The sequence below is a fragment of the Purpureocillium takamizusanense genome, chromosome 6 (genome assembly GCF_022605165.1).
Source record: "Purpureocillium takamizusanense chromosome 6, complete sequence".
Taxonomy (NCBI): domain Eukaryota; kingdom Fungi; phylum Ascomycota; class Sordariomycetes; order Hypocreales; family Ophiocordycipitaceae; genus Purpureocillium; species Purpureocillium takamizusanense.
In genome coordinates, this window is record NC_063073.1 from 906958 (window position 1) to 931209 (window position 24252).

Sequence of the window (24252 nt, forward strand, 5' to 3'; positions counted from 1 at the left end):
CAGGGGGGTCAGGGCCGTCCGTCTGGGGCAGTTAAAGCTCCTTTCCCGTCTCACACCCCCAGGGGGGAAAGCCCCGTTGCTCACTCCAGTGCAAACCTGCAGCAATCTCCCGCCGCCTGAGCCTACCCGCCCACGTACTACATTACGTGCAGTGCCTACGGGCATGGAGAGCTAGGGGCGTGGGGGGGCGCGGTTACGTACGACGTACCTACCTAGTAGGTACTAACCCACCAGGAAACGCTGGGGGACAGACGCGCTGCGCGCCAGGCAGGCCGGCGGCGGCTCAAACTGCAAAGCACGTTAATCTCCAGCGGCATTGGAATTGGCACCAAGCAGGGGGGTGGGGGGGGCACAGACGGAGATGCGGGCCAACTGACTACCACCCACGGCGTGCGCCATCCTCCGCCCCGAGCTGTCAAGGTTCGCAGGAGCACCTGGAAGTTCTCCCTTCCAGTGGGGATGCCAATTCGGTCGACCATCGTAGAACATGAGAGCTGTTGCTGCGCACCGCCCTCCTAGTCACTTGCCCTCAATTCTATCATCTTCGAAACCTGCGCCTCAGGATCAACGAGAGCCGTCCGTAGAGGAATCGACAGGCACTTCGTTGGGCGGTGGTACCATTAAGGTTCTGACAGCACCTCCAGGTACCGCGACGCCCATTTCCTCCGCTTATCCAACGGGTGGTCTATCTTGCCTCGCCTCACCTCATCTCACTCCGCCTTTCTGTGAGATGTTGTCTACGACGGCCGGTTCCAAGAAAGCCTAGTTAGTGCACATGCCTGCTGCGGGAGTTCGCTGTGCCGCCGCCGCCGCCGCGCTGCCACCAGTTGAGATGCCGAGGCTCACTTCCAGCAGAGGGGAGGGGGGGCCCAGGCATGAAACCCGCCCCGACGGCACGGCGCCACAAACCAGGCTGAATGGCTGCCATCTATCCATCCGTCCGTCCATCCATCGCTCCATCATCGAGGCCCCTCATCAATCCGCGAACCGACCCCACTTCCACGCGATCCGTGGGTGCGGTGCGCAAGGTAAGTGTGACACCGTGCCAACCAGAGCCATACCTCACTCATCATCGCGATGCTCTCCAGCAGCTGTCTTGAGTGTTCACCAATTTCCTTCGCCGTCACACAACGCCTATACTCCGTCCAAACTTGTCGCAGGTGCCGCGAACAGACACTACGCTTCTTTTCTTTGCCCGCTTACTGAGCGGACAGACACGTCCGAGGCTCACCCACCTACCTATACTGTGCCATGCATCACGGACGAAGTACTACAGTATCCATAGGCTCAGGTGCTGCAATCCGACTTCCAACATGCAAACCCACGCCTCCCAACTGTTACTCACTTGTCACGATCCCCATCATACCCGTGTCATGATAATAGGGCCCACGCCATGCCATTCCTACCCGGATGGGCCGAATTACCGGCCCGGCCATGGCATCTCCTCTCTGCTGCTACCACCAATGCATCATGCCTCGGCTGCTGCGCCTGCCGCCTCGCGCTCGTAATATATCTGGTGCTGCTTCTCATGACTTCTCCTTTGGCGATGCACTCGTTGTAGCCGTCGATATTACACACACGCCGTACCAACAAGATGCACATGTCGACGTCGAGTCGCAGGCTCACGTGAGGAGGTCCTCCGTGCGCGCAAGGCCTTGCCTGGGTGACACGGCCCCAATATCTCGCGCCACGAAACGGTTCTCGTGCAACACACGATAGAGAAGTGTGACGGTCCAGCCTGAATATGTGGCCCATGCTATACCAGGTAGCACACATCTCGAGAAGCTTGAATATGAGCCTTCAGAAACTCAGACTGTTTCGCGCGTAAAAATGAGAGCTGCCATAGGCATCTTGTTTAGTGCTCCCAGATCCTAGATCGTACACACACATACACATCCCCTACAATGCTTCGGCTTCAAATGTCTGGTAATTATACATGCCGCTGTTGATCTCCAGGCATCACCGCCGCGCCCGGTTCGCGCCGCCCCACGACTTGCCGCCCTTGGGCGCGGCCGCCACTAGCTCCGCAACCTTTTGCTTCTCCTGCTCCTCCGCCAGCCTCTCCTTGAGGTACCCGTCGATGACCTTTTTGCCGTCAACAAGCAGCCCACCCTCCGCCCTCGTCTTGTCCTCAAGCGCCGCGCGATGCCGCTGCTCGTCGATCTGCAGCCGCCGCTCGTCCGTCAGGAGCCACTCCTTGGGGAAGCGCGGCTTCGCCTTAATTTGATGGTGCCGCAGGTCCAGCGGCACGTCCTCGAACGTGTCCTTGGGGTCCTTGGCCGCCGCGATCAGATCGTCGACCAGGTTTGACAGGTACCGCTTGTTCTGCGCCTGGTGCTCGAAGCTCTCGCAGCTCATCTTAACCAGCTCCGTCTCCGGATTGTACCGGGGGCCCACCAGTTTCTTCAGCTTGTCCGTTTGCACCGGTGTTAGATTAAGGTCGTCAGGCGCAAACTGTACCACCACCTTCTTCTCCGCTGGATGCGACTCGCCCATGTAGGTCGTGTACCGCCATCGGAGGACCTCGCCATCCTTCGGGGGCGCAAATGGCTTGGCGAATTCTGCGTGAGCGGATTCGTTAGCTTGCTCCTCCTCATGAGTATTCGCATGCTCAAGTAGACTCACTGGCAAGGAGCGGCATCTCCCAAACGGCAAGGCGAGCATAGTGCCTCATCTCCCGCACCTCTTCCAGCTTCCCGTGCGCCATTGACGTAATGTCGTCCTCGTCGAACTCGTCGTGCTCCTCGGTGTCGGTCTCAGGGTCGTCCTCGTCGTACCAAAATGATGACTGGTTCGGCCTGTCACCTCGGTCATCCTTGAGCAGTTCATCATCTAGGGCCTTGGCCTCCAACTCCGACTCTTCCAGTGTACTCTCCGGGGGCGCGTGCGCGTTGACAAAGTCGTCGAAGGTGAAGTAGCCATTCTTTTCGGCCGCCGCGTCCAGCCCGTCCAGCACCTTAATGACTTCGGGATCCTCCCTCAACATCTTTATCTCCAGCGGTTCGTCTTCCTTGACGTCGTACTCCTCCTCCTCCTCCTGCTCCTCGTCCTCCTCCTCGTCCTCCTCCTCCTCCTCCTCCTGTCTGCCCATCCCGGCCCTCTCGCGAGCCCGTCTCGCGGGCATCGTGCGGAAAGCTCGGTGCGAGACTATGCGTTGCCGGCCAAACTGCTGCAACCGTGGCAGTTTTTGCAGCTGTGCCGACCGGCGACATGCCACCATGCATAGCCTCACGGCGCCTGGAGCCAAAGGCATGTCGAATTGATGGAGGTTGTGACGACAACTCGGCGAGTCTGTCGCATGAGAGATGCGGTTTGCGCCTCAAAAATTTGGCTGGTGCTGAGGTTGCTCTCAGGGACCAAAACCGCCGAAGCTTTGCCGTGCGATGTCTCCACCTTGGATGGCGGGCAACTGGCAAAAGTGGGCCCTTCTTGGTGCGTCCTCAATGGCCGTGACGGAACACCATGTAAGACCAGGCCATTCATCATCTACATTGTCTACGTACCAGCTGAGAGCTCTGTGCCTTTCTCTCCAACATCTCCCCAGTATGGCGGCAGGCGAACAGCCTTCCCAGCGCTACTGCCTGATCACTGTCGGAGCCACTGTCGGATTCGAACAGCTGACCAAAACAGCGCTCGAGCCGTTATTCTGGCAGTTCCTCCAGGACAGGGGCTTCAGCAACCTCCGTATCCAATGCGGACCCGACGTGCCCTGGGCAAGCGCCAAATTGGCACAAATCGAGCACGAGGTCCCACCCGGTTTCTCGGTTGATGTGTTTGACGTGAGAAGGAATTTGATGCTCGAGGAAATGGTCCTTTGCAAGCCCACCGCGGGGCAACGCGGGCAGGGCCTTATCGTCTCCCATGCAGGTAAGTGAATCACCCTCAACGACGCCCTTTAGCCGGCCAACGAAAGGCAAGGTACCGGCACTATACTCGATGCCTGGAAGGTGGGCGTTCCCCTCATCGTCGTCCCCAACACCGGCTTGCTCGACGACCATCAGACGGAGTTGGCCAAACATCTCGCCCGCGAGGGCTACGCAACAATGGCTAAGCCCAGGTACGCGCCCCCCCCCCCCGCCCCCCCGGGGGTTCTTTGGCCCAATCCCATCATGCTCAAATAAATCTAATATTTACCAGCCGCCTTGACCTTCAAGATGCTATCCATAAGGCAGAGCTTCTTGTTGAGGAGAACAAGACGCGCTGGCCGCCACATTCAGTAAGCAATCAGCAGCGCGGTGCGGCTCGATTGTGGGATATCAAGCCCGTCGAGGTCAAAGCAGAGGAGGTTTCTCAGATGACACACGATTAGGCGTTGGGGGTCAGGGGTGCTCCACGGCAGCGCCATGAGGTTCAGGTAAGATGATGGCGTTGATGGACTCGATCTTGTATCTACTCGTCCCACTATTTCGCGAGATACCCACTACCTGGTTCGGCGAGTACCTCGCATGTCGTCGTTGCCTCTACGGTAGATTTGCAACCTTCCAAATTTTGACAGTCGCGTCTCCGCCGGCGCTTGCCACCTTGCCTCCCTCTACCCAGCTGATACCACTGACGCCATCCTTGTGGGCGTTGGCCGCCTTGATCCTCTTGCCCTGATTCTTCTTTTCTAGACACCAGACAAACACATTGGTGTCGAGGCTGCCGCTCGCTGCGTACGCTCCGGAGTCGTCCCACGCAATGGATGTCACACGGGCAGTGTGAGCTGACCACCTATCGGCGACCACCTCCCATGAACCAGTCTTGTAAACGTAAATCTTGCCAACGCTATTGCCGGCGGCGAGATGCGACCCATCCTTGGAGAAGGCAAGCGCGGAAATAGTGCCCGTCGGGTTGGCAATCGCCTTAACCTGCTCTAGCTTGCCGCTGGAATCAGCTTTATATATTCGGACAGAGTTTTGGTCCGCCCCGACGGCCACGAAGGACCCCAGCGCAGCAATGGCGCCAGGAGTATAGCTCAGGGGTGTCTCCTCCAGGAGCGATTCGTTACTGTACGCCGCGATACCAGAGACTGTGGCGACGTATACGATCTTATCCGCTGCGCTCGCCCCCTTGGGCTGTGCCGAGAGCTTAATTGACTGTCCCAGGAACGTCGTGGCCGACTCGTCAACAATCCTCAGGGTATCGTCCCAGCCGGCGCTGTAGATCTTTCCGGTGTGCCCAGTGAGCTGCGCGACCTGGTTAGTGTGAGCTTCACCATCGACGACTGTTGCAGTCCCTGTGGTCATGTCCCAGCGGCAAACTCGGCCATCAAAGCTTCCGGTCCAGACTGCGCTGCCCTTGCCATCTGAGGAGGGGCTCAGCGCCGTGATGCCCTTGTTGTGTCCATGCACAACCTTCACAGGCTCTGCTTTGCCCTCGTTGAGATATAGGAGCTCGCCGTCCAAGCTGACACTTATGATGAGACCATCTGTCCGACCGTGCGGAATGACAACGCCGACTTGCTGATCCGCCACACTGACGCCCTCACCGAACTTCCACGTCTGGATGACCGAACCCGCGTCTGCATCCCAGAGCTTGACAGTTTGGTCTGCGCTAGCTGTGGCGAACTTCTTGCCGTCCTGGGACCACGACAGGGCAAAGATGCTGCCCGTGTGCTCCCCATCCCCTATTTGCTTCGTAGGCTGACCAGTCTTTCCGTCGTAAAGTTGTATTCTCTTATCGGCGCCGACCGTTGCGAGCGTGTTCCCGTCGGGGGAGTAGGCAGCTCCCAGGACGAACCCCTTGTGCACCGTGTTCTTGTCGTTGAACTTGTAAGGGGCCCCATGATAGAATACCATGTTGGCGTCATCGCCGACGGTGGCTGCTCGAAAAGGGCGCTGAGCCTTCATGGCAACGGCGTTGACCGACTTCGAGTGGCCAATGATCTCGCCCACCGAATTGCCGCTGTCAGCCGTAATGCAGCGCCCAAATTGTTCCTTGCCATCACCAACAGCAATGATGCGTTGTGAGTCACCATCCCAGGCAATGTCGTTTAGACGCCCAGAGATGATGCCGTACTCGCCCCTTGTGCTCTCGATGCTCTCGGGCTCCCAGACGCGCAGCATACCGCTGGCGTCGCCGCTGGCAACCTTGAACCCATTCGGCGCAAAGCGGGCGACGGTCGTTGGGGCGGTGTGGCCGGTGTACTCTTTGCAATCGGCAGGGTTGTCGATTGAGCGGACAAAGATTGACTTGCCAGACTGCAGCAACCCGGGAGTCAGGGTTTGATCCATGTGAAACTGTTGAGCCTGGGACTCACCGCGTAAGCTATCCGCTGACCCTTGGAATCGGTGGACAGCTGCGTGGGCTGGCCGCGCGTGGTGGCCGGCACGGCGCCTAGGATGCGCTCGATGGTAATGGACGCGGAAGCCATGGCAGCGGACTCGTCGCGGTGCGGTTGAGCTGCTGTCCTAACGAGGGAGCACTTCGGGAGGCGGAGGATTGAGTTTCAGGAACGAAATGGAGGGGCTGAGGGGAATTCAGTCAGCCGTGAAGCACGTTCAAGTTGGCAGCTCCCAATCGTGGCCTGTGGTGCCGGAGCGCCAAGTACAGTACGCACGTACCCCTGGAAGGCGATTGCGGGGCAGCTGATACCCACCACACAGGATGACGTCGGCTCCTGCCGCAGGGTTCAGGAATCAGGAGCTTGGGGCAACTCGAGCTTCCAAGGCCCAAAAAAAAATGCTTCAATCCAATCCCCGCCTCGATTTTAATCTACGTAGGCGGATGCCAGCCTAGCATTCATATCCAGAGCTGCTCCCATTCTGTATGGGGCTAGGAGAGGAAGGCCGTACCCATGGATGAACGCATCGCTTTTGCCTGGCGCGTGCGCCCGGCAAAGCAGCAAGGCAGCAACATGGCTAACTAACTATTATAACTGCGAGGTGCCACCCGTCCGACAAATTTACTCTCCAAGCCACCATCGACGCCAGGATTCGCAATTTTCCAGCCTATCACGAGCTGAAAGTGACGGGGCAATTGGCTGCCTGGGCCACCGGTGAGCGATGGACATCGTCAACGTCAAGAACCACACGTGGGGCTCTCCAAGCCATGGCCGCCGCGGGCTTGCAAACCGTCGAAAGGCTTGTTGACGGACCATGAAGCCCGTAAGCGGAGACGGCCGGCTTGCGCACGCACGATAGATCACCGACAACGAGCAGCGGCTCTCATGTCTGTCGCTGGTGTGTTGTTCACACCAACCGCGCCAGCGGACGCCGTATCTGCAGCCACACAACTCACACACGACACTGCGCCAGCGGCACGGCATGCAGGGGCAGGGCGCGCCGCAGGAGGCAGGGCGCCGCCACCACACAGACAGCTCCCCGCGGCGGCGTCTGCTGCACGAGACCTTTGGCTGGCCCGGCCAGGGCTCTCCGAGTCCCAGCCAGGTGTTGAGACAAGCCCATTTCCCACTGTCTCTGCCCCCGCGTCGGCCAGCAGTGTACAAAGCCCACAACTCACAAGGCAAAAAGAAAACAGTGCCGGAAGCTCCAGCATGCCAGCATCGCGCACTAGCCCGAGGGAATGGTAAGCCGTTGCCAAAGAAAACATGGGGGACGGCAAAGGAGCCTTGGGGATTCAGTCATCCCGATCGGGCCACGGCCGCAGCGGCCCACCACGAGTGGCATGTTGGCCGGCCGCACGGCAGACGCGGGCTCCCCTGCGCAACATCCAGTACGAATCCCGGGTCTGCATGCTACCTCGTTCACCCGGCGAGACGAGCAGGGCCATGGCCAATCAATTCCTCCATCACCGAAAGGAAAAACACCCAGTTGCGCGTGCGCAGCTCGTAAGGACGGATCGAGCACAAAATATCAGCTTGCTATAACTTCATACTATACCGAGCGAATCTGCCGACCTGTGCCTCGTCTTTCCCTCCTACATGGGCGGCCCGGGAGCAGCGTCACACCACACCGTCAGGTTGACAGCACGAAGTAGCACTACAAAGTAGCGGAGGCGAGAGTTGGAGTGAGAGAGACGCCAGCTCGCCCTGGTCCCAGACAGCTGTTCACCTACGCAGTGGCCACCAAAAGGAAAACAGCCACACTCCCCTTGACGAAACGGCAGCAACGGTTCGGGCCCATCATCACAAGCGAAGCTGGCCACACCAGAATGAGGTCGGGCCAGCCTAGTTCCAGCCCAGTCTCTCCTCCGCAGGGGCCCCGTTGGGGCCTGGTCACCAGAACCCTCACTCATTTGCCTGCCCATCTCCAGGGCAGACGCCTTTCGTATCCCAGACAATGATAAAGTGATGCCCTCACCCACATTCCTCTTCTCCTGCTTTTGTTTGCAATTTTCCACCATCCGCAGGCAGAGCCAATCCTCGCCCGTTATTTGTCCATATATGCTAAGCGAGCTTCTACCACCACTCGCGGCTCCGTCCTTCGATCAGAATCTCTCCCTCTCTCTTTCTCCGCAACGTGTTCTCCCCTTCGCCCTCGTGCCCCGTCCTCGACGACCTCAACGACCGCTCGCCAAGATGAAGTTCCTCGTCCCCCTGGCCCTGCTCATCGCCGCCGGCGTCTCTGCCGACGACAAGACAGGCAACGACAACAAGAGCGACTGCCTTGCCGACTACATCGTCGCTGAGTGCCTCTCCAGCGAAGAAAAGAAGGTCTGGCCCCATCCCATCTCGCACCGCCCACCATGACCCAATGAATTTTCGTTGCTGACTTTGGGAGCTTCGACCAGGCCAAGGACTGCGCGCCCGCAGACTGGGACTGCCTCTGCGCCGCGTACGAAGCCATCGCCACGTAAGTGCTCCTGTCTTTCGCTTACCCTCATCTTACACGGCACGTGGCGCGCAGTGGCATCACCAACACGCCACTACGCAGACCGCAAGCCACCACCCCCTGAGCCCCAAACGCACTATCTACCTACCCCCTTGCTACTCCAAGAGAAGCACAACAACAAGAGACACAACAAAAGCTAACCACACGCACCGTCGGGCGCACCGAACAGCTGCTACAACAACTGTCCCAAAGACGCCCGTGCCGGACCCGCCCAACAGCAAGTCTCGACCTACTGCGCCAACGCCTCCCTCTACGGCTCAAAGGCCATGCACTCCAAGACGGCCACCGGGTCCGCCTCGAGCTCCGGTGCCGCCGCCTCCGCAACGGCTACCGACTCCTCCAGCTCCATCACCGGCACCGAGATCTTCCCCACCAAGACGACTGGCGGCTCGTCCGCCGGCGCCACCAAGACCAACGCCGCGGAGCCCCTCGCCGGCAACGCGGGCGGTCTCTTCGTCGCCCTCGCCGGCGCCGTGGCCGCTCTTCTGTAATTTTCATGGGCTTGGTGCGGTTCACGTCGTCTCAGTTCACCCGTTAATACTTTAATAACAAATCCACGTATAACGCATCATGTCATTTCGCGAGCAGACCATTCATTGCCTCTTGACGTTTGTGTCTCGCCTCGTTGCTCTACATATCAAGTTCTCTCACAAGCAGTGAAACCCATTCCAATGATACATGCAGCTCGTTTAGAGCCACATCGTCTTCATTTACGCGCGTCTTCGTCTGGCATTTCTATGATACACCTCGCCAGGCTTGCCACATGGTCGTCGGCATCCTACACACCATCGCGCAATGTTGCCTTGCTCCGTCGCAACGCGATCGTGAAAATGGAAAACAACAGCCCAAGCCCCCATACAGAACCCGTGCGCCATAACGTCTCTACAACAAGCAAAGCAAGCGCATGCCAACCAACCAACATGAAACTCTTGGTGCCCGATGGTAGTACCGATCCTTGTGAACCGAGTGTGAAAACCACTTCCTGAACTTGTTGGTTCATGCCACCGACTCAGCGGTGGCCTTTCGTTGTTGTTTTTTTTAAATGTGTAAGGCGTGATGGTAAAAGGATGCGAATAAACAGTGTACGAGTGATAATCGTCAGACGCGTCAAAGCTGACATGCATCCAAAGAACCAGCCAGCCTTTCAGGGTGATACGGTCGAACGAATCGCTGGAACGTATATGCAGAGAATCGGAATCGCAGAATAGAAGAGTGGTGATTGGGCGGCGGTTTCACGCCAACAATCAACCCTAGACACGGCGGGACCTTCGCTGCTTGGCAGTGGTGTTCTTCACGGGACTCATGAAGGTGACATGCTTTGCATCATCCTTTCGGAGTTTCACGGGCCCCGCCACGCTATTGGAGCCACGACGGAGGGCTCGAGGCTCGTGTTCGTCATCCAACGTAATCTCAGCGACATCCGACATGGAAGCGTCTTCCAGGTTGTCGCTAGACCCGGATACCGAGGAGCCCTCATCGGAGTCATCATACTCGCCATCGTCACTAACTAGGGACGGCGCGTTATTGCTGATCAGTGTGTTCGGGCTGAGGTTGGCGTCGTCCATGTCAATGTCCTCGTCAGAGAGCACCGCATTGTGCCCGCCTTTCGGCATCACTGCGTCATCGGCTGGAGACATGAGGTGCGCATCGGGATGGCGTCCCTTGCTGCTCCTCGGGCGTCCCGATCCGGTATTCACTGCTGGTGACTTGCCACTACCGGCCGGCACTCGCATAACGACTGGCGTTCGTGCGGTAGGAGCGCCAAAACCACCCGGGAAGCCGTACGGAGGAGTCTCAGACGCATCCGAGTCTTCGTCGGGGGTGATGTCCTCGAACGACACTTTGGTCTTGGCGTCGGCGACGAGATCATGCAGGCTGCCACTGAAATTCCTGCTTTCCATCAAGCGAGATAAGTATGGCGCCTCCGAAGCGGCCGCGAACTTGGATGGTCTGGCGGATTGCGCACCAGGACCAGTTGGGGCACCCTGCGCACGACGGGACGATGGTATGCGGTCAACGCCAGGCAGCTTACCAGCATGATACAGCTTGAGGGAATCCTGAATCCTGGAGCGGAGAGCAATGTACACCTCCTGGTCCGACATGTCCTGTCGAGCTAGCGGGTGGACAAAGGCGGCGCTAGAGGCGGGCGAGGGGGTCTTATCTTCGGCGGCAGACGGGTTGGGTTCGGCGACGTCAATAGGCTGGCCGCTCTGCATGGCAGCTTCCTCATGACTCTTAAAGTCACGCTTGTGCGCTATCCGGCAATGGTTGATGAAGCCCTGTGTGCTAGAAAAGTTCTCACGATTGCAGTCCAAGCACACCAGCTTGACCGTCTGCCCATCGGAGCGCTTCAAGACGCAAGGGCCGGCCTTGTCCTTAGTCTGGGGATAGCCGCTGGACAGCGCCTGCAGCTTCTGACCAGCGATGCCCCGAATGGGTCGGCCCTTGCCAGTGATGGCTGGCTCGGTGAAGCTGTTCCTCGTCGTCCTGCCTTCAGTGGTGACGGAGCTTCTTCCGCGGACGTATTCGGCGCTGAATTGCCACTCAGGCTGCACGCCATCAAAGGACGGGTCTGGGATAAGCCACTTCGCGTAATGCCGGGCGTAGGGGCCGTCGACCACGCCAAATGGGGGAGCCCACCGGGGAATCGGTTCGCCAGGCTGACTTGCGAGCGCAGGGCCCTTACCACTGCTGATGCCCAGCATCTGATCCGGAGTAGGGCAGCTCTGAGGGTACGGGATAAGGTGGCACCGCCGCAACTGTTCGAGGGCGACCTGGCACTTGGCCAGCTCCTGGTTTATTAGTCTCAACTCATTGTGTTTGAGGAGCACCTCGAGCCCAAACTGATGCTCGATGATATCTTGCGCCTGCTCGAGAGCGCCGGACAAACATGTCGAGGCGGACGAAGGACTGTCGCAAGAAGTCTCTGAGCCTTCCGACGAGCTGTCCGAGTCCAGCTTCGTCCGTTTCGCAGGCGGAGGATCTTCTACCGACGCATCGGAATCTTCGACGCAGTCCCGACTCCTCTTGGAAGTCGAGACGCGCACCGATGCCGTTGCAGGCTTGGGTATCGGGACTGCGGTCTGAGGAAGATGAGGTCTTGGAACTGGCGTTGCAGCCTTCTTCTCGCTTCCCCGGGGGTCGGACTTGAAGAACGCAAACATGGATGCGCCCGTGAAAGGGTGGAGCCGACGTCCAAAGTTTGCGCCGCGACAAGAGGGCCGCGATGCAATGCGTCGTCTCGCGTTTGTCGGACGACGAAACAGACCCAGGCAGGAGTGCTGATGTCGCGACAAGTGGGCCGCGATGGGGCGAGGCGACGCGGCTGACGTAATCAGGCTGGGTCGTCAGAGGCGGTTTGGGCAAAGGGGGGGTGATGATGTGGCCCTTGGGCAAGTCGGACACGCCTCAAGTGACCAGAGCGCAGCGCAGGCGACAAGGGGTCGGTCGAGGCGACAGCAGCGACGCGATGCGAGCCAGTGCGAGAAGCGCCCGAGAGCGGTTGCGTTCGAGTGCTAGCGAAAGCCTCGAACAGGTTGCTCTAGTGACGCAAACAAGCGACTGAGTGTGAGAGAGCGAGAGAAGGGAAAAGGGTGAGGAGAAGGGGAAGATTAACGGGGTTTGCAGAGCAAAGGAAGGTGCAGATGGGAGGCAAATGGAGAGAAGAGGGAGGAGTCGGGGGGTGCCAGAGCGCGGTTTGTTTTGCCAGGTGCTGACGGCGGAGAGCGCAGGCGCTGGAGGAGGGAGGGCGAGGGAAGACGACGGAACCTGGAACCGCCCAAGCCGCAAGGTTGGGACTTAGGAAGGGGGCGGCGGCGAGGAGCGCAGACGGCGCAGGCGCAGCCAAACGGGGTGCTGCAGCAGCAGCAGCAGCAGCAGCAGCAATAGAACCGGGCTAGTGGCGGCGACCCAGGAGGCGGGCAGGCATGGAAGCAGGCGGACGGACCTAGAGCTGCCACCACCTACAAATACAAAGTACATGGCGACGGGCGCGATGGCTGCTGAATGTGCGCCAGGCCACCAGCCAGTCAGTGAATGGCTGAGTGTGACTGGGCCGGGGGGAGGCGAAAACGAGGCCCGGCAGCCAGTCAATCTGCGCCTCCGTTGCGTGCCCTGCGCAGCGACGAATGGCGAGACAGACGCGAGGTGTGGTGGAGGACGAGGAGAGGAGCCGAAAAGCGCCTTTGCGCCTTGGCCGTCACCCCTCTGGAGGAGAGGTTGTTTTGGGGGTGGAACCGTCTGTGTCGCCTGCAAGCAAGGGAAGGAAGGGGGGTGGGGAGGCCAACTCAGACAGGACGGCGAGATGGTGGCCGCCGCGGGCAAATGAAGGCGCGCACGCTGGGGTGGCCTGGCTGCCCTGCCTGGGATGCCTGGCTGGCTGGTCCCGAGGGGGGAGGGGCCCCTGTGAGCCGGTGAACCCAGATGGATAGGTACTACCTACTACGAACTAATGGATGGCCCGGTGCGGGCCCACCACTTCGCCGCGAGCTCAGGCCTGCCTGGCTGCCGTGCCGTGCCTGCAACATCCACTTCCGGCGTCCTTTGTGATCCAACAGCAACCAGCAGCTGGATGGATATGCGGCCCCAGTTTGAGGGTGCTGTGCTCAGCGAGGCGGTGCAGGCGGGAGCGGTAGTTGCGCGCGCGGCACGGAAGCGTCCAAGGCTGCCTCTTTGCTGACGAGGACACGAGGGGGGAATGTCTCGACAGGGATCTTCCGTGGTAGTACTCCTGCAACGAAGTACGTGGTAGGTTACCTGTACCTATAGGTAAGACTTCGAGACCTCGTCTACAGGCCTTGTTGCCCTGCAGAGCAGGCGGACACCGCAACTTTTGGCTGACGGCAATGCAAGTAGGTTAGTACCTCGTTCGTAAGGGACACTACTATAGTACGTACTATCATAAGGTTCAAACGTGTTCGTTCTTGCGCCGGCTGGCAGGTACAACGATACTTGAACTGTACGAATTCTGACTACCTGCGTGCTCCGTACAGAATGTGTGTCAGGCGAAGCCCTGAGGCGGCTTGCGTAGCATACGAAGCCAAGCAGCCAAGTGCAGAGCTTATCGGGCGACGCTCAAATTATCGCGAGGCCACCAAGAGCTCTGTTGGAGTCGCACCACTTTTCCCGGCCGCCATCTCGAGCACGAGGCGGAGAGTCGGTGGCAAGGGGAGGCAGGCACGCAAGGGACGCGGCCGGAAGTAGCATCTGCCCATGTGCCTTGAGTGTCCCGATAATAGCTGGCGTCCGTCCCCGTCACCATCAACAATCTGCTGCTCGCGGGGACTGATGCACCTCACTTGCTCGGCGCCGTTGGCTGCGACGATGGAACCACTTCTGCACCGAATCGCCGCCACCGACCGAAGCAACAGCCTCGATTGAGCCTCGTCCCTGCCTGCTGGGGGCGCGCGGAACAAAGGCATCTCGCCATCCCCTGCAGCCACCCAACGCTAGTAGCGGCCACCTGCTGCTAGCGCGCATGGCGAGCCTCCTCTCCTTGTGACGACAGCCAGCGCTGGGCTCGTGTTTCACTGTCGCCGCATCTTGAGCGTCGGTGATGCCTACCGGGCCACGATGTCTGCGGGATCGCCGTTCCGGATGAAGAAGATGGGAGAGGGGACACCGCGGCTGGAAATCAAAGGCAAATGAGTACAGTGAAATAGAGTGCCACTATGCTCTGCAACCAGCAGTCTGGACAAAGGGCGCCCAGCTCCCGTGGTGAAACCGTATCTTGTCAACAACGCCAGCCCACACATCCAATGCCCTGATAAGGGCAACATGTTTTCTAGCGCAAACATCTGTGGTGCGTGATGTAACGCTCCAACACCACCAGTCCCACCATCCTAATCGCTTCCCCAGCAGCTAAGCCCCAGGATGACTGCAAGCTGCAGCACCCGATCGTGAACGCATCGGACGACTAGCATCCATGGGCCCACTGCCTCGGAGCACAAGCTGATTCCACACGCGGAGGCTCGCGGAGGCACCGTACGCTCTCAGGAAATAGCGGCGTTGTCGTTGCGTATGCATCCACTCAATGAGCTCGACTGGAATCCCCCGCGGCTTGCTCGGCATGTTGCGAAGCATTCCCCGACGCCCACTCGTGGGGAAAACTGTCCCGCGAGGGAAGCATGGGGTGCGGCAAGGTGCGATCTATGCGCCCACTTCCATCGTTCGATTCTGGTACCAGCACACAGTCGAGCATCAGGAATACGCGATACTTGGCGTTGGGTTGCGGTCGGTTCACTCCCTGCGCCAGCAAGGCATGTTGCCTAGTCGTCGGCGTCAAGGCCATCTCCTCTTTTCACATGTTAGCAACATGTAACCACTTTGTACTTCTACAACCTATGGCACGAATGGGCGGACAACCCGTCGCGGTCGGTCATGGTATAGGGTAACTGCCATTGCCGCCTAGACCACTTGAGGATTCGTTTCAAGCTAGGGAGCGCTGCAAAGAAGATGCTCACGGTCCCAATGGTGATGCCAATAATGGCCTCGGGGCGTAGTTCCATGCTGCGTTGAAGGATGGTAGTTGGTCAAGTCAAGAAGGGGACCGTAAAGATGAAGTCTCGTGCGGTTCTGCTTGACGAAGATAATGAGCTGCTAGAGTGTTCACCATGAGCGGCGTGGCCCGCAACCATTTTTAACTACATCGCTTTCCTATGGGAACGCCGATATCGACCGTGAGCGCTGAAGTGGCTGTCACTCTATACTTAAGCCAGATTCCGCCGCGCGTTCATATCGTTGAGAGCATAACTTGGTTCGATTTGTAACATCACGCAGAGTTGAGACGGCCCGTGCTCGTGAGTGGAAGTGGTTTTCTAGCTCGCTCAGCAGTTTTCTGCTCCGTTCTGCACCCCGGCGAGGGGGTAGGGGCGGCGTTATTAGCAGCAACCACCCTTATCCCCAGAGCTGGCAATGGCGACCAGGGTGTCAGCAGAAAGAGGGCATTCGCAACCTCAGGGGACCTGGTATAGACGGGTTGCACCGCATCTGCGCCACAGTCTCCAAGAGTTGAGTCCATGCCCCCCAATGAAGAGACCGCCCTTGGTCATACCCAAGTCCCTGCTGTGGCTTGTTATGGGCTATGCCACCCTTGCCCAGACGGCGGATCGCTCTGTGTTCTCGATACGAACTGGCATTCGTAGGCTTTCGGCGCCGCGCATAGGTTTTACGAGGTGCAGATTCCACTCACTACGGCATACCCGTTATTAGGCGCTCAGAAGAGCTCTGCAAGCCTCAATGTGACAGCTGCAATCCTAGCAAGTGAAGGGCGGTGCCACAAATCGGACGGCCGGAAGAGTGTTTTCGGAGCCAGAATCGGCTTCCCAAACGCTCACAAAACGGTATCCGCTCCATCTCGAACAGACGACCTGTCATGTTTCACAGCAGGAGCGCCCGTGCAACAGAGCCGGGATAGTAGACAGGGCCGGCGTGGGCAACTTTGAGAGCCAGAAATGGCTGTTCGTTGCTTCGTATCAAACGGGAGAGAGACGCGGTTGCGCGTGCCTAGCGGGAGTCGGCGGACGGGAAGGGTGGGGCCCGCCCAACGAATTGCCTGCACCGCGGCGCCCGAAATCATCTTCTGGACGTCCAACATACTCCCATCTACATCCACAGCGACGATGTCAACCACCACAGGCAGCAGAAGCTCCAAAAAGCGCAAAGAAGCAACGGACGTAGCCAACGCACCAAAGGCGCCCAAAAAGCGGCGTTCGCAGGGCCCCGAACCGACCAAGTCTCCCCTCATTGGGCCGCACGAATCGATCATATTCGAGCTGCAGCCCAAGTACGATATCCTTGTCGCGTCCGTGATATCCTCGACGCAGATCCGCAAGCGCATCAGCCAGGCCACGGAGCACGTTGGCGCGCCGTCGGAGAAGCCGCGCATCGTCTTGTTCCACGCGCGGCCCGCAGAGGTGTGCAAGCTGGTTACCATCGTTGAACACTGCAAGCGGGTCCTCAGCGACCAAGGAAGGGTCTGGTTCCAGTACAACGAACTGTTCGAAATGCCACCCGGCACCGGGAGGTCGAAGAAAACGGCGGATACGGTGGAGGAGACGGTCCTGGATAAGGACGGCGACGAGGGCGATTCGGAGGAGGGCGAATTTGAAACCATGAAGAACACTCGATTCGAGAAAGCCACCATGGCGGCCCCGCCGCGGACTATGAAATCATTGAGGGTATTTTTCACGACAGAGTCGGTCCCGGAATTAAGGAGCAAGAAGGGCGTGACATTGCAGTCGGCCGAGTCTTGACGACGGAGATGTTGGCTTGGGAACGGTCGCCGACAGGACTTACTCGGGCAACGAAGCATGCATGGGGGGCGTTCACGATGGACTGATGGTAGACAGACTAAAGCTATGATACCCAAGAGAAATTGCAATTCACGCTGACAATACACCATTATCCTGTTTCATCCTCACATGTCGCGATCAGCTGAGCCTAACCATCATACCGGTGTCGAGCACCACTCTCGCAACCCGCAACTGCAATTCGGCGACGCTCGCCGCAGCCCTAATCATTCCTCTCGTCACGTTCTTCACCTGGTGCGAAAGACGGACCTCTAACCGTGCTTCTGCTTGTTGGATTGATCCGTGATGCGCAGGACAAAGTTGACCACAACAGCCAACAAGAGGATGATGGCCAGGAAGGTTGGGCCAAACCGGTCGTCGAAGCCGGCCTGGCCCCTAACTCGTATAGACTTCGCTCTCCAATGGTACGTCATCAGCGCGTATATCATCGTCAGCATGGCGACGCCCGTGAAGAGGAAGGCCGAGATGAACGCCACCCGGTCGCCAAAGTTGAGCATGCCAATGGCCAGGGCACCGAGGATGACGGTGAAGTTGAGCCATGACAGGAAGGTTCGCTCGTTGGCGAAGAAGACCTTGGGTTCGACGCGGGTCGGCAGGGCGATGCGCTTGCCTGGGAGAGTTAGAGGGTCAGCCGGGTTGTGCTCGCGTGGTACAGCGTGACAACGTCGCATAAGCGACTTGCGTACCTGGTGCAGTCTGGAGCAGCGGCTGAGAGGACATTGCGGCGGTTCTAGGATCGCACAGCCGCCCCGAATTGTTTGGAATCGGGTTACAGCCCGGTAGAACAGCAGCAGTCGTCCCAAGTCGATTGGCCAGTAACAAGCAGCTCCAACCCACGCTGCTATCTTCAATGGCCTATTCAATTGCTCATTCGCCGCTGAAATGTCGGTTTCGCTGGCCGCAGTCCCTGCCGGGGCCAAATGTGAGACACGAATACAGGAGGGATTTGAGGTAAAATCGATGTTCGGAGGAGGCAAAAAAAAAAAAGAGAGAAGCATTCAGGCCCGTAGTCACGACGGTTCTAAGGGAAGCCAGTGATGGTTCCCCCCACTCTTTGATGCTGCATTGGGAGAGCTCTTTGTGCACGTGGGTAGGCTGGTTGGCTGCGGGTCACGTGCCGGTTGCCCCGCGAAGCAGTCTGACGAGGGACTGGCCGAAAGGGGAAAACGATCAGGCACGGACGTTTTGTCGCAATAGACACAATGCACAGCGCCGACGACATTGCTCCAGGTAGGCTCAACCCCCGAACTGTTCCGTACGCGTTTTCGTGGAAAATCTGACAAGTTACCGCCTCGCGGCATGCAGTTTGATGCCAACGCCGGATCGCGCCTCCCCCGAAAGACGATTGTTTACCAGAACCCCTCAAGCGCTGCCTCCTCCCAATCGAGCCCCTTTTCGAACAGCAATCGCCCAATATGGCCACTCCTGTATGTTCAGCGACAGATGCTAGTGTCGCAAGGTTATGAACTGATATTGGAATAGCCCGTTCCTTTCAACCGGCTCAAGCAGATTGCTACCGACGTATGTCCTGACCAGCGTGGCTTGTTCATCGCCAGACGTCCCGCCAACCATTCCTTTGCGAAGCCGCATCTCACACTTCATCACAGATCTGCAACAGTGCCATCGGCAGCGCCGAATTCTACGATCACGCCAAAACTGAGCAATGGAACTCCAACATCATTGTAGGGCCTTCTCTAAGGTGGCTTACCGTCAATGTGCGCGGCTGACCAATTCCCCACCAGAGCTCGATGCTTAAGGCTGTCATATCCGAGTCGACCCCCTCGGGCGGCTCACCTTCGTTCAAGTTTGCCTGCAACAGCACCATCGTCCAGCACCTCGTCCCGACGTCGTCCTTGAACAAGGCCCGTGGCGGTACAGATGTCAAGACGGAGGAGCCGCACATCTCGACGAGCTCAGAGGCAACGGCCACGGACGGTAAGCCGCACGTTGGGCGACGCGGCATGCACAGCGCTACGGGCGCGTACTGGGACGAGAAAAAGGACGGCATGTGGACGTTCAAATACGACGGCGGTGAGGGCAAGGGCATGGACGTGGTCATCATGCTCATTTGGGTTGCCCTTTGATGTGAGCGGCAGCCATGCCAGGGCCACTCCGGATAGCATTTGGTACAGGCGGCGGGCTTTCTATCATTGCAGGAGATAACGGCGTTTCAGGAGCTGAGGCGTGGGCAGAGCGTCCCTCCTATATGCCTCGACGGTTTAATTTCTAGCAATTGTTGTCTGTGTGCGTAATCTAATAGAGTCCGACTTTGAGACGTGCCGGGCTTAGACGTGTTCGACCTGCCCTCAAAGCTTCTTTGGTTCGTTGTCACGGTCATGCGCCTGTGAGCTACTGCTGTGAGCTACGAGGTACACGTCGACCCATGTGGCTCGACCGCAGGATCCAAGCTTGCGTCACAAGCTGCAGTAGCAAACGGCCATTTTTTTTTTACCACGTGGCGCGATAAATTCATGGCGTCTGCTATCTGACCACCAAGGCCCTTTGTCACTCGATCCACGTATAGCTCGCGGGGGTTGCAGGAGAGGAGAGCCGACTGGCCCAGAACTTATGACCCTTGACGGCTGTGTTTTTCGTACGTGCGTCTACATTACGTATTGGAAGGCGAAGAGCCTCGACGCTTGGTCCTGCAAAAATCACGAGTTTCAACACACAAAGCACGTGGATGAGACATGGCTGCATGTAAAAATGGCGCTACCCATGCACATGTTTCTGGCGGCAAGTGGAAGCCGAGTCTCTGCCGCGCTGGCGCTGGAATGATTGATTCTAGAAGGGCTGGAACGGGCTCGATTGAGGCTCACCTGCGGCGTGATGACCGAATTGCAAAACTCGCGCCATCTCTTGGCCGTTTTCCCATTGCCGCCGCGCTCTTGAATGCGGTTCGGTCGGCCTCGCCGACCGCCTGCTTTTCTGCAGGGTGCGGTGCTTCCCCTGGAATCATGATGTCGAGATGGGTGCAGTGGTCTGACCGCCATGCTTGCACTGGCCCGAGCTCGGAGCGTGATTTTTCATGGGTGCAGTTGGCTGACCACCCGGCATGTTTGACATGGCCGCACAACACCGCAATGACGTTGGTGGTGAAAGCGCCGCGCCGGAGCATTACTCACTCTATGCAAAGGTCAACGACCAAGAGACGTCTTGGGAAAGGACTCAGCCGTCCGAGGCGATGACACGCAGTCCAAGGCCAAGCTTGGGTCTTCGTCCGTCAGAGAGGCCCGCAATGATGCCGTCGTGCAGGCACAGGACCCCTCGGCTTGGTGGAGACTGGGGGGGAGCCGCTTGACGCCGTCGACAGTGGACACCGCCTCTGACGATTGGCATCCGCAAAAAGAGGGCCGCGGACCCATTGCTGCCGTCATTCGAGGGCGCGTCGAGGCAGAGAGAGGTTGGCGTCACTTGCTGAATAGGGCTGGCAGTGTCGTCCGGCAAGATCTGAGCCTTGGACACCTGGCAAGGCTTCTCGTGTGCCGACACGCGCTTCTCAGCACGCCCTGTTCGCTTCTTGACACCTCGATCGACCGTTGGTTATGGCCGCTGCACATAGCGAGGGGGCTCCCCCTCTTTTGTGATGCGTGATTTGTCTTGTTGCGCTTGGTGGCACAGGCAATACGCGCAGCTGTCAATACAACAATACTGTTCGTTGCAGCACGAGCCGACTGCAGAGACTCACGGTCGTTCCAAAAACCGCGCAGGCTGCGCGCTGCTGATATATACCGCTGGCTGATACTATCGCGAGTTTCAAGCTGCTCCGTGTAAAGTATTTCCCTCTCGCGTAACGTAAAGGAGGAGCGCGAAAGACGATGTATAAGTAGTGCATAGGGTTCCCTCGTCTAGAGATCAAATCATAGGATCTCTGCTTCTGCATGCGCACCGTCTAGTTGTGACCATGAAACTCGCCACGGATGGACTCTCCCTGGCCGCTGTTGTTGCCCTTGCTGGACAGGTAAGGGGCTGCCCTATAAGTGACTTACACGACAAGCAACTTCAACTAACTTTTTATCAGACTCTCGGCCTGCCGACCGCTGATGGAGTACCCTCGAACGTGACGACGCAGGCTCTGTTTCCACGGAAAGGCATCAGCACCAACCGGAGCGACTATCCGAAACTCGTCTGCGGAAACTACGAGGCATCTTCGGAAGAGGACTATGTGCACGCCTATTGGAAGAACCGAGAATACTTTGAACATATACATAAAGAAAAACCTACCTTGAGACCGGAACAGTGTGACCGCGTTGGGTGCTGGAACAACGTTGGAGTGTGGTGGTGCAACGAGGTGAGCCTGGTGCTACACTACAATTGGATCAAGTACACTGACAGGATGGCCGCCCGGCGCATCTATCTAGACTAAGAAAGATAAAAAGGTGGAAGACTGGTACGATATCGTGCTTGCTCTCGATGCCATTCCTCTTCTTAAGGGTTTGTGCTCTGAACACGACTATCGGACGTATTCGCACCAGATTTTCCACAAGGACGGCTTTAGCGTCATAATCAGCCACAGGAAGGGCGAAGAGGGGCGTTGTTAAAATGCCCCCGGATTTCAATAAAATGTGTGCGGCGAACCTGTTGTCCACGTTGCTGTGATATACCTACCATACGAAGCACACCTGTGCAGAATTGTACCCGAGAGAAAAGGGCAGACCTCAACGGCGGATGGCAACCCAAAGAAGGACACGCCGATGTCAGCATATCAGCGCTACACAATTCTGGTCACGTAACGGATGCACCGTGCTTCGTACCAAGTGCACAAAGTGCAATACGTACATGCATGTAGGCTGCTGGAGATGGGTGATGAGGTCTGGCTGGTTGGCTGCAAGTCGATTCACGGGAGATCAATGGGTCCCGCTGCGGATGGCCCCGTCCAGTGACAACAGACCGGGACCCTTCTTCCTTCCTTCCTTCGGAGTAGCTCGGAATTCGACGCCACCATTCGGAAACCCGATGCGTGGACCCCAGCCGCACCGCACACAGTCTGTCTGGTCACTTGACTATGCATTTGCCCTGTCCCCTGTCGATCGAGCTCGTGTGGCTGCGCTGTTCCAAATAGCCAAGGTGAAATGAAAAAGCAATTCTTATGTCGATGCCGAACAACACCAACGACGCTGCAACGACACGACGACGACGACGATGCAGTCCTCAGCGTTCGCGAGATAACGTTCGGCGCCAGAGACCCATATCGTGAAACGTTTTGGCAGCGAGACTCCACGGTCTGACGCAGGTGGAAGGGAAAACGCCAGCAAATGCCCACCGAGTCAGGCCCACCACTGTCGAGGTCACCCAATTCGCATTCACGTCCGGGGCTAACCGACTCCACAATAGACCCGTTTGACCAACGATCAATGGATCGGGTTTGCCCTCCTGGGCGTCGGGTGACTGGCCATGACTGGGTACGCCTTACGAAGTAGCCTTTGCCACTGTCAAGGCGGGCGGTTGAGTTACGTCGAGAGTCGCGCTTTCGTCGGACGCATTTGGCGCTGCGCCGTCGTCGCCCAGCCAGACCCTGAAAAAAAAATATCTCACGGCGGCTCGCCTCGCCATGACGCCACCGGGTCCGACGTTGGAGGTTTGGCGCGCCTCGGCCTAGCTGCTACTGACGGCTCAAGGACGGCCGGCCGACGGCCGGCCAGTCGCGCCAACGGATTGGGATGGGTTGGGATGGGATGAGATGGAGGGCCGCCGCTTGGGCTTGGTCTGGTCAGGTCAGGGGAAATTTTCCCACGATGGCCCGCCCGTCCCCATAGCACCGCTGGGTCCGACCGAGACCGCCGTTCGCTGACCCCGACCTTTCCCCATGTTCTTTATAACCCATCGTGGCCCCGGCTGTGGCGTGTCTCCGCGTGCTGTTGGATCAATCTCCAACACCTTCACCGTGCCATTGTCGAGCGGAGACCCTTTATCTTCGACGGCCAGCCTCGTGTCGATGCCCCCCACGGCAGGATCCTTCGCCGGCACGCCTCTGTCTTTTCAACAACCATCCCAGGCTATCGGCCGTAACGTGCGAGCGTGACGACCAGCCCCCTTTCCCACTGGTCGAGATTGAGGCGTCTCCAGTCGGGGGAATTCTCAGGCATCCTTCCATACGCGCCAGCCGACCGCCAACATGGTCCAACTACTGGCAGAGCTCACTCACTCGCAGAGTGGAACTCCCGTACAAGAGAAGGAAGAGCCCTCCATGTCGAGGGAGGAGCATGCCCAGAGGATGCGGGAGCTGAACATGAAGCGGAGCATGATGAGGGCGCCGAGGCGGGGATGGAGCATGACGGACTACCAGGGCGACAACGCCCCGACTCATTCGTTTCATGCCGCCGCAGCACACGTCGATCGCCAGGTGTCGATACCAGAGAACGCGGTTCTCCCTTCTCCTGCAACGCCTCCGCCAAGGTCGACAGTGGACCAGACCATGCAGATTCCACGTCGACCCAAGATGCCCCCGCCACGTCGTTCGTACTCGGTAACAGATAAGGAGCCTGAGCCTGTTGCGCCGGGCCAGCCGCGACCGTCGGAGCACATGACCATCCTGGACCTCCCTTCCGAGCTTCACTATTCCTTGTTTGACTTTCTCGACCCGATCGACGGCGTCTGCTTGGGGCTCGCGCACTCGAGGCTGTATGCCATCCACAAGCGAAAGTACGGCAAGGTACCACTGTGCAGCAGGTACTCCGGACCCAATGACCGAGAGTGGGCGTGGCGAGGCGCAGGCCCGCTCATCCGCCCGATGGAGCAGAAGCGAGACAACAATGCCCCCGGCGGCCTGGACCAGCTTCGCGTCAAGGGCCAGGTGTACTGCCGAAAGTGCGGCGTCGCTCGATGCGAGCTGCACCGCCACCTGAAGGACTGGATGGGCGATGGGTACGAGTACTGCGGCATCAAGCAGATATTTGGCAGGCCGGCGGACGAAGACGCGAGGCCGTACTGCTTTATGAGCTCACCGAAGAACCCCCATCGATGCGGGCGTCATGGGACGAGGATCTTGTGAGAGGTGTCGAACGATGCGTGGCGGGGGTGTGCCTGAGCGTTGGGGCGTGAGCGCACAAGGGGGCTGTATGATATTTGGCGGGGGGGGAATAGGGCATCTGCGCGGCGTTTGGGGGGGGGGGGCATTTCGAGTGTTCATCGATTCGAAGAGTTGGAAAGCGGTTCATTCTGGTTGTTATGAC

At 58.5% G+C, this 24252-nt stretch overlaps 10 protein-coding genes across 10 annotated transcripts; 6 read left to right on the forward strand and 4 right to left on the reverse strand.

Moving 5' to 3' along the window:
• Positions 1-1821: 1821 nt before the first annotated feature.
• Positions 1822-3328, reverse strand: RSM24 (37S ribosomal protein S24, mitochondrial). The gene is made up of 2 exons (XM_047988182.1): positions 2626-3328; positions 1822-2561 (listed from the first exon to the last, which is right to left on the reverse strand). The coding sequence occupies exons 1-2, from the start codon at positions 3251-3253 to the stop codon at positions 1960-1962; spliced, it is 1230 nt and encodes a 409-aa protein (XP_047844174.1). The 5' UTR covers positions 3254-3328; the 3' UTR covers positions 1822-1959.
• A 158-nt stretch (positions 3329-3486) lies between these two features.
• ALG13 (N-acetylglucosaminyldiphosphodolichol N-acetylglucosaminyltransferase) lies at positions 3487-4512 on the forward strand. The gene is made up of 3 exons (XM_047988183.1): positions 3487-3867; positions 3919-4057; positions 4138-4512. Exons 1-3 carry the CDS (start codon positions 3546-3548, stop codon positions 4307-4309), a joined length of 633 nt encoding a protein of 210 aa, XP_047844175.1. The 5' UTR covers positions 3487-3545; the 3' UTR covers positions 4310-4512.
• Positions 4363-6501, reverse strand: AIP1 (WD40 repeat-like protein). The gene is made up of 2 exons (XM_047988184.1): positions 6239-6501; positions 4363-6179 (listed from the first exon to the last, which is right to left on the reverse strand). Exons 1-2 carry the CDS (start codon positions 6350-6352, stop codon positions 4461-4463), a joined length of 1833 nt encoding a protein of 610 aa, XP_047844176.1. The 5' UTR covers positions 6353-6501; the 3' UTR covers positions 4363-4460.
• A 1729-nt stretch (positions 6502-8230) lies between these two features.
• Positions 8231-9262, forward strand: JDV02_006762 (uncharacterized protein; the record flags this gene model as incomplete). Its single annotated transcript, XM_047988185.1, has 3 exons — positions 8231-8593; positions 8671-8732; positions 8941-9262. 3 exons carry the CDS (start codon positions 8231-8233, stop codon positions 9260-9262), a joined length of 747 nt encoding a protein of 248 aa, XP_047844177.1.
• Positions 9153-12685, reverse strand: JDV02_006763 (uncharacterized protein). The gene has a single exon (XM_047988186.1). The coding sequence runs from the start codon at positions 11933-11935 to the stop codon at positions 10022-10024; it is 1914 nt and encodes a 637-aa protein (XP_047844178.1). The 5' UTR covers positions 11936-12685; the 3' UTR covers positions 9153-10021.
• A 3603-nt stretch (positions 12686-16288) lies between these two features.
• Positions 16289-17161, forward strand: JDV02_006764 (uncharacterized protein). Its single transcript, XM_047988187.1, has one exon. It carries the CDS (start codon positions 16391-16393, stop codon positions 17021-17023), a length of 633 nt encoding a protein of 210 aa, XP_047844179.1. The 5' UTR covers positions 16289-16390; the 3' UTR covers positions 17024-17161.
• Positions 17162-17331: 170 nt separating this feature from the next.
• nrf1 (GTPase regulator Nrf1) lies at positions 17332-17800 on the reverse strand (the record flags this gene model as incomplete). Its single annotated transcript, XM_047988188.1, has 2 exons — positions 17332-17690; positions 17767-17800. The coding sequence occupies 2 exons, from the start codon at positions 17798-17800 to the stop codon at positions 17332-17334; spliced, it is 393 nt and encodes a 130-aa protein (XP_047844180.1).
• Positions 17801-18263: 463 nt separating this feature from the next.
• On the forward strand, positions 18264-19412 carry JDV02_006766 (uncharacterized protein). Its single transcript, XM_047988189.1, has 5 exons — positions 18264-18310; positions 18386-18507; positions 18563-18601; positions 18688-18762; positions 18823-19412. Exons 2-5 carry the CDS (start codon positions 18496-18498, stop codon positions 19162-19164), a joined length of 468 nt encoding a protein of 155 aa, XP_047844181.1. The 5' UTR covers positions 18264-18310; positions 18386-18495; the 3' UTR covers positions 19165-19412.
• A 1225-nt stretch (positions 19413-20637) lies between these two features.
• Positions 20638-21621, forward strand: JDV02_006767 (uncharacterized protein; the record flags this gene model as incomplete). Its single annotated transcript, XM_047988190.1, has 4 exons — positions 20638-20855; positions 20908-21041; positions 21102-21371; positions 21442-21621. Exons 2-4 carry the CDS (start codon positions 20985-20987, stop codon positions 21619-21621), a joined length of 507 nt encoding a protein of 168 aa, XP_047844182.1. The 5' UTR covers positions 20638-20855; positions 20908-20984.
• Positions 21622-23195: 1574 nt separating this feature from the next.
• Positions 23196-24071, forward strand: JDV02_006768 (uncharacterized protein; the record flags this gene model as incomplete). Its single annotated transcript, XM_047988191.1, has 1 exon — positions 23196-24071. The coding sequence occupies one exon, from the start codon at positions 23196-23198 to the stop codon at positions 24069-24071; it is 876 nt and encodes a 291-aa protein (XP_047844183.1).
• Positions 24072-24252: the final 181 nt, after the last annotated feature.

Excerpts from the sequence above, each read along its gene's own strand:
- RSM24 (XM_047988182.1), bottom strand. The coding sequence starts at position 3,253 with ATGCCTTTGGCTCCAGGCGCCGTGAGGCTATGCATGGTGGCATGTCGC. Across the intron at positions 2,562-2,625 it reads GGAGATGCCGCTCCTTGCCA|AATTCGCCAAGCCATTTGCG; the intron begins GTGAGTCTACTT and ends CCGCTCACGCAG.
- ALG13 (XM_047988183.1), top strand. The coding sequence starts at position 3,546 with ATGGCGGCAGGCGAACAGCCTTCCCAGCGCTACTGCCTGATCACTGTC. Across the intron at positions 3,868-3,918 it reads CCTTATCGTCTCCCATGCAG|GTACCGGCACTATACTCGAT; the intron begins GTAAGTGAATCA and ends ACGAAAGGCAAG. Across the intron at positions 4,058-4,137 it reads GCAACAATGGCTAAGCCCAG|CCGCCTTGACCTTCAAGATG; the intron begins GTACGCGCCCCC and ends AATATTTACCAG.
- AIP1 (XM_047988184.1), bottom strand. The coding sequence starts at position 6,352 with ATGGCTTCCGCGTCCATTACCATCGAGCGCATCCTAGGCGCCGTGCCG. Across the intron at positions 6,180-6,238 it reads GTCAGCGGATAGCTTACGCG|TCTGGCAAGTCAATCTTTGT; the intron begins GTGAGTCCCAGG and ends GGGTTGCTGCAG.
- JDV02_006763 (XM_047988186.1), bottom strand. The coding sequence starts at position 11,935 with ATGTTTGCGTTCTTCAAGTCCGACCCCCGGGGAAGCGAGAAGAAGGCT.
- JDV02_006764 (XM_047988187.1), top strand. The coding sequence starts at position 16,391 with ATGTCAACCACCACAGGCAGCAGAAGCTCCAAAAAGCGCAAAGAAGCA.
- JDV02_006766 (XM_047988189.1), top strand. Across the intron at positions 18,602-18,687 it reads TCAAGCAGATTGCTACCGAC|ATCTGCAACAGTGCCATCGG; the intron begins GTATGTCCTGAC and ends ACTTCATCACAG. Across the intron at positions 18,763-18,822 it reads AATGGAACTCCAACATCATT|AGCTCGATGCTTAAGGCTGT; the intron begins GTAGGGCCTTCT and ends ATTCCCCACCAG.